General features: G+C 38.6%; 1 protein-coding gene across 6 annotated transcripts in view; it reads right to left on the bottom strand.

Moving 5' to 3' along the window:
- Window positions 1–664: 664 nt before the first annotated feature.
- LOC115243660 (solute carrier family 12 member 4) overlaps window positions 665–7,594 on the bottom strand; it is a 112,279-nt gene continuing 105,349 nt past the window's right edge. For 4 of the 6 annotated variants that reach the window (XM_029820804.1, XM_029820805.1, XM_029820806.1 and 1 more), the window contains 6 exons: window positions 6,112–7,550; window positions 5,851–5,958; window positions 5,581–5,634; window positions 3,595–3,920; window positions 3,386–3,525; window positions 665–3,150 (listed from right to left, as the gene is read on the bottom strand). In XM_029820804.1, the coding sequence (XP_029676664.1) occupies window positions 3,059–3,150; window positions 3,386–3,525; window positions 3,595–3,920; window positions 5,581–5,634; window positions 5,851–5,958; window positions 6,112–7,550 (2,159 nt within the window). In that variant the 3' untranslated portion in view covers window positions 665–3,058. The remainder of the gene's footprint in view (window positions 3,151–3,385; window positions 3,526–3,594; window positions 3,921–5,580; window positions 5,635–5,850; window positions 5,959–6,111; window positions 7,551–7,594) is intronic. The other 2 variants (XM_029820807.1, XM_029820808.1) reach the window with 2 other exon arrangements.

Below are 7,594 nucleotides of genomic sequence, written 5' to 3'. Positions count from 1 at the left end.
TCTTTCCCTTTTTTTTCTTTATCTATGTGTGTATGTACAACGTGTGTGTATTGGCGATTTATCCGGCAACAATCGATTCATATTTGCAATAAACTTTCTCATAATGTTAACATGTCTCGTATAAACTATGCAGTGCCCCAATGCCTATCGAGTAAGGTAAGTACACATAAAATATATGCAATCGGTAAGTAACGTAATAAAATTATGAAGTATATATCGCAAACATCATGGACAAGAGAGAGATAGAGATAGAGATAGATAGAGAAGGGGGGAGAGAGAGAGAGAGAGATGTGGAGAGAAAGAGAGTAATAATTTTTTAAGTGTATATTATATGTCTATACACATTATATAGAGTCTGTATATCCAACTCTATTGCAGATATTCGTCTGTCACACAATGCACTCGGTAAAGATATATATTGCTTATAGATATATATCTGTCTTGAACTGGGGTGTTGAAATGCGAGCGCATTTTGCTACTTATATGATTATTTCATGGATTAAATCATGAAACGCTCTTTGCTAATGCCTCTTTCTTTCTTCTCATTTCAGCGTATCCGACGCGATTTTTGCATCCGATAAAAGTGAAATAACTTAGCATGGGATATACATATATACATACATATATATATATATATATTCTCCCTCCGTTATTGTAAATATTCTTTTTCATCTAGATTAACGGATCTATGGCGATATCGATTCGCACGTTTTTAATTCGATACACTTTCATAGGATATATAATTAACATTTTCACATTTTTCTTCTCTTCTTATTTCTTCTTCCTCTTCTTCTCTAGCTACTGGTATTGCAGAATAGTGCGTGCACTTTACAATGAACAATGTGAATATACATATGTGTATATGGGGATGCTCTGAAACTATCGCGCTTTTATTTCTTCTTGACATAGCATCAATTTGTCATTTGAATGAAGATTTAATTAATCTTCAATTCAAATTATATATTCATGTAATATTACATAATCAAAAATATGCAATAAAATTCAAAACTATTAAAAAATAAGCATTGTTATTTATTTATATCCGAAAAATTAAATTTTTCTAAATTCTGTTCTTGCCATTTGAAATCACTTGATTGATTTCCTGAATATGGAATAATCTTTTTGTATGATGTTTCGATATTTTCATAACCGAAAAAAGGCGATAGTTTCGGTACGTCCTGTGCCCAAACGACGATTAATTATCGTCGCTTTTATCATTTCATTAGTTGCAAGAATTAGCAGAAATTTGAGAAAACGCGGAGCGTATATATATATATATAATCTCGTGTAATCCTTAGCACAATAGAATTCACGGACACTGATTAAGCAATATATCGATAAATATTACATTGAACGCTAATCCCATACTTATCTCTTTCTCAATCCTTAAGTCAAGATTTTCGTTCATCAAAAAAAATTCGAATAACTCAGTGCTATATAGTAAATTCCACAGACATTTAAAAGATTAAAATAAAGTTTGTTAGTTTTAAAATCAATTCAAATAAAAGTAACTACTCGATCTTACTGTGTGTTAAATATAATGTCGGATCGATCAGCTAAAAATTATAATTAATTTTGGCTATTTTAGAGATGGCAGATGATTTTAATAAGATTAGTTCTCTACTTGTCTTTCTTTTCATTGGCATCAAATCAACTAATCGGAATCTAGTGGAGAATTTAATAAAACCGTGCCGATTTCTCAGCGACGCCGGAAGGATTGAGAAAGACGCGTGTATCTCGTGCTCGTTGATTAACTAGATATATTGGATAAAACCTACCTAAATGAAGCGCGGCCGGAAACGGGGCTACGCGCGGAACGTGACATGCATACGACGACACTTAATGCGATTAGAATTATTTTATATGCTAACGCTATATAATTCTTCGATGAGATTCGGTAAGAACCGATGCGCATTTTGGCATTGAATCTTTTGAGTTGCGCTTTTCGCTTCATGATTCAACTTCACTTGGTGTTATCGATTAGCAAGTGGTAGTGGCATCTTGGACCAGTAGGCCTTAAAGACGATACAAACGCGCGCATGTATGTACGTGTAATTGCATATATATGTGTATGATGTGTGCAAAATTTTCGCCCGAGACTGGAAAAGGGAGTGGGAACTCTCCTGACCCTCTCCTAACTCACCTAACCTCACTCCCCGGAGGAAATGCAATAATACTCGCGACATTCTCGCGTCGTCTTCCTCTATTATCAAATACGCATACGTAATCATAATAAAAGTCAGCGCTATCCTAGGCTACTCTAAGTTCACCTCTATCAAGCAATAAAATTATATATGTACCTACTACTCTTATTCTTTTTCTATTAACGACAATGTGTGTAGAAAAATGAGCCTTTCGCGTCTTTGGTTAAACGCGAAGCATTTAGAAAGTAGTCTGGCAGTGTTTTCGTAGATGCTTCGACCTTAGCCTCGGACCAAATTTTGATTTTCAAATTTTTTACCCTCTTTTTTCTACCACTTTCATCTTTGTTCTCTCGTTCGTTTTAGACATGATTTTAGCTGTCAGTTGCAAAGGAATTGAACCAAAGTGACGTTTACACAGGACTCGTGTCGTTGAGCTATAGTTTTTGTTCCGGCGATTTCTAAATGGTACCAACCACGGTTGTCCGGCGAGCTCGACTGAGCTTGACAAGTTGTCGAATTTGAAACTGAACAGTCCTCGCTGCGACCCTGACACGTACATATCTCACACATAAAAAGATGCGTTCAAAAATCCATTTAAAAGAAACTTATCCTTTGGTATCGTCGCTTTTTTGGTTTCATCATCAGACGGCAATCGGTCGTCTCGGTTCGCGCGATAAGTCGGCTTCAATAAAGCTTCGTTTTCCGTGTCTGACATAGACGGACGACCATCATCATCTTCATCATTATCATCATCTCTCTTCTCTTAATGACTTTCAGAGCGCGCGACGCAAGTAACTGCGTAGACAATAGCACAAGAACGGCGTGTTCCTGAAGATGGTATCGTTTAGGTCACTGAGAAATAAACTAGAGCTCTGCTTTCGCAAGACAGCGGCATTAATTCTCGTCACTTTAGTTCACGAATAGATGGTGATTACTTCACGTCCACTACCCCGCACCATCAATACTCTTTCCAAGCCTTCGGTAAGCACTTCGAGGAATTCCATATCTGGTTTCCAGCAGTCAAGAAAATTTAATTAATATATATTCTCTTTTTTATTGTTATCCAAAAATTTACTACTAATGATTAGTTTCTTAAAATCTATTCAGATTGGGCGTTAAGAGAAGATATTCTGGTATTTATTAAATTATATATAACTAATTTGAATTATAATAAAAGCTATAACGATATTATTTTTCTGAATGATATGATATATTTTCAAGATTTTTGAAAAAAAGGATACAGTTAGATTCACGTTCCATCTTAGTGTCCCGTGGCGGTCCAGGAAGATTCAAAATAACCAGCTGAGCTTCGCTACTCATTTTTCGTATTACCTCATTCAACTTCAACGACGTATGCATACGCCTTACATCGCTCTCGTCGCTGTTACAGAATTGTTCGTTAAGAAACAAGTATCAACGCTAAAATTGGAAAAATCATCGTGCAACTCACGGTGTAATCGTGGGTTTCTTAACTTCCGGACTCTGACTCTTGTTCTCTTGCGCATTACACTCCTTCTCCTCCTTCTCTGTATTCTCCTTGTTCTCTACTTTGGGCGAGTCACCGATAACTTTTGTTTCTTCGTCATTATTTTCCTTAGCCTCTTCTTTTTCGTTCGTGTTCTCGGTGACGTCCAATTCTTTATTGTTCAATTCAGTTTCCTGCATCAGTTTCTCCTTCGTGTCATCGGTCACGTTTTGGTTGCCCGGCTCCTGGAATCTCACCTTTGTCGGTATTTTGGCGTCGACGTTGTGGTGGTGGTCCACGATTGCCTGTACCTGTATCACGGCAACGCAAATAAGCAACGCGTGCGATAAGCACTGTGTCCCGAATAGCGGAAGACGAAAGGCGAGACTAATAATCTAGCATCAAAGCGCTATGGCCGCCAAATCAATGCTATCTATGTAAGCTATCGTGCCAATTAAGCCGAAACTGAGGGAAAATTCCTGAGATCATGATGGACAGAAAGAAGCAAACCGTTGCCAGGCGCTAATAAAGAAATAAAAGAAAATATTCAAGAACTTTTTAAAACTAATTTTTAATTTTTAGTTTTTAATTTTGATAATTATAAGTTATTCAAATTTGCAATGTTGATACTCGTTAAGCCTTTTTTGATTTATCTATTTTCGTAAATTTGTTACACTTACAAACTTCATCACATTATAAATTATTTTATCTTCAGAAATCAAAAATTTATTTTTTTCGCAAGCTTTTAATTTTTAAACCATAATGTTCTTACCCAGCAAACACAGAATATAACTGCTATATAACATGGGAATAACATGTAATGTAACAGTTTTGCCGTCAAACAAACGTCAGAAAATGATGTCCCGTGGATGTGACATATCGACGTCATTTTCGGGTCTCATGAGACCTAACTTAGAATGTCTAATTGGTCATTTTGTGACTAAAATTTACTGTTATTGTAACGTCAGTTTGCTTGGGTGGATTATTACATGACTGTAACAATTATATAACATTTTAGTAACATGTTATATTCATGTTATATAACTGCAATTTTGTATGAGTGGGAAATTACAACTAACGTGAATGTTACATGTAACAAATACGTTATATTACTTGTTATATTCCGTTTCATTATGGCAATGTTACAGTTATGTATCTATGTTTGCTGGGTAACTTCATAAATTCAGTATGACTCTGTAACAATCTCCGAAGTGTTTAGTTCGCCATATTTGTAAGATATCAACCATGAAGGAAGAGTAAGGAGAGGTATCTACCTAGATTGAAAGTGGTCACGAAGAATGTTCCGTATGTGGCCAGATGGGTAACTTCATAAATTCAGTATGACTCTGTAACAATCTCCGAAGTGTTTAGTTCGCCATATTTGTAAGATATCAACCATGAAGGAAGAGTAAGGAGAGGTATCTACCTGATCATTGAAAGTGGTCACGAAGAATGTTCCGTATGTGGCCAGGTTTGCCGAATGGAATAACTTGGACCATTTCGTCGCCATCTTGAATCTTCGTATATGTATAGTGTTACGTTTAGTTGTGGTAGTAATTAGTAAGTAGTGTGTCATCCAACACACTTAGTGATCACTAATACAACTAAACATAACACTATATATGTACGAATATTCAAGATGGCGACGAATTGGTCCAAGTCATTCCATTTGGCAAACCTGGCCACATATGGAACATTTTTCGTGACCACTTTTTCTCTCTCTACACTATCGAGATAACTCTCCTTACTCTTCCTTCATGATATCAACTCAATAGCGACCCCGCGACAATTTCTTCTCTCTTATGGCATATTATTTATCATACGTATGATTGTCGAGGAGGAATAAGACTGTTATGTGATATTGTGGAAATAGGAGAAGGGAATACAAAATATAAAATCATCGGTGCAATGGAGCAATGATATGAGGGGAAAGAAAGGCATATATGGAATTCCGAGGGTTATCTGACAAACCAGAGGTAATTTTTCCTCGGCGGGTACCTCGTTGAAGTCCACCAATGACTGCACCTTTATCCGTGACGAGCACGCAACAAACAGACACACACCGATCAGTATCACCATCTTTCACCATGTGTTGTTATTTCAGTATTATATATATATATATATATATATATATATATATATATATATATATATTTATACATATAATATACGTATATACATATATTTATACGTATAATACCATAAGCAGTTTTTCCCCTTTGTTTCACATGCAACACTCACCACTCCTAGCGACTGCTTCTTGTTCAGTTGCAGCTCGCGCAGCATCTGATTCCTTTGCTCCATGATCAGGGTACGTTCGTAAGTGTAGGCAGAGATGTCGGTATTCGTCTATAAATAAGCCAAAATGTGGAATTTTAATTTATGAAAGTAATCGCGCTATCGACAATTTTTCTTCATTAAAATTTTTTGTTGTATTAAAACTTCTCAAAGAATATAATATTTCCCTGTATCTAAATTATATATATTGTAGAAACAAATTACCATTTCGACGATTTCGACTTCTGCTTCAATTCTCAGATCATACAGAAACTTCTTTAGATCTTTCTTCATCTGTATAGAATTATCCTCCATTTGCGCGACCGTGAAGATCCTCATTTTGCAATTTTTCCAGGTGCGATGCTGTTTCAACAAGAACGGTAGCAACATTAGTAGACCGCCATCGTGTACGATCCACCAAACGTCGATATTGCCGATTATCTTTTCGCTGGAGTCTGGGAAAAAGTTTATGCCCTTGGGTACTAGTAACGCCATCTTAGCGGCCGCAACGCTCCGCACGGTTTGCAGAAAGACTCTCCAGGTTCTCTCTTCCTCCGATTGCCGCCAACCGTACGGCCAACCCAGTATCACTGTATTGGGTTTCAATCCGCCTAGCCCGGTGGTTTGTATCAGCGAGCTTAGGCCGTCGACAACATTCTTCGCCACGAGAACGTCGACAAAACCCTTGACCTTTTCTTCTGTTGCAGTCTTCTTCAAGCTCTGTTTGGCCGCCAACGCTTCGCCCGAGTTCTGTGTGTAGTCGCCGGCAATGCAGCTGACACTGATAGTGAGACCTTTGCCGGCCTTAAGCTGACTGGTAAAGGCAAAGAGTTTGCGATACTTGGGCACTAGATCATCAGTGAGTTTGGCGAGGATTAGGATCTGCGGACGCCAGTTCTTTGTGTGCGGCGGGCCCTCCTCGAGTCTGAGCAGCGAGTATCTGGCGGCAGATAACGCCAGACCGCGAATACCGTCGCCCCACTCCTTTTCGGCGCCACGGTATTCAATGTACTTGTAAATACAGCTGGCCATACCCATCGCCAGCAGTGCATAGTACCAACTGGTCATGAACATGATAGCAATGCAGAGCGCCAAACCAAGGAACGATAAACTCCAGTGATAATACTTGAAGCGCGGTCGCCAGTTGGGCGTGCGCAGCAGGGTCTGCAGTGCGCAGGCGAGGTTTACAAAGCCGTAGCACATTAGAAAAAACATGGACAGCAACGGTGCCAGGTAGTCCACGTTGCCCAGCAGGATACCACATTGGCAGATCAACACAGTGAGTATTAGGGCACGAGTAGGCTCGCCTCGACTAGAACTGGTGGCGAACGGTGTCAGGAAAGGAATAATACCGTCCTTAGCGATCGCCTGCAGTAATCGTGGCGCTCCCGTCAATGATTGAAGACCGGCGCCCAAAGTGGACAAGAAAGAACCGATCAGAATCACCCATTGATTCGGCCACGCCATGTTTGCCACTACTAGCTTACCGCCGATACTCTGACCAAATTTGTCGCGTAATAGTAAGTTGTCAACGGTACCGGCGAAGAGTAGGACGCTAGACAGATAGACGGTAGAAGTTGTCAGAATCGCGCAGATTGTGCCAATTGGGATGGATTTCTGGGCATCAGCTAAATCGCCGGATCGATTGGAGCCCGCCATGATGCCTACAGATTAGTATCATTAATTATATATATATATTCATATATAT

This window comes from Formica exsecta, unplaced genomic scaffold, assembly GCF_003651465.1.
Source record: "Formica exsecta isolate Colony F162 unplaced genomic scaffold, ASM365146v1 scaffold72, whole genome shotgun sequence".
NCBI classification, from domain to species: domain Eukaryota; kingdom Metazoa; phylum Arthropoda; class Insecta; order Hymenoptera; family Formicidae; genus Formica; species Formica exsecta.
The sequence above is the reverse complement of the archived record's forward strand: the minus strand, read 5'-3'. Positions and strand labels throughout refer to the sequence as shown.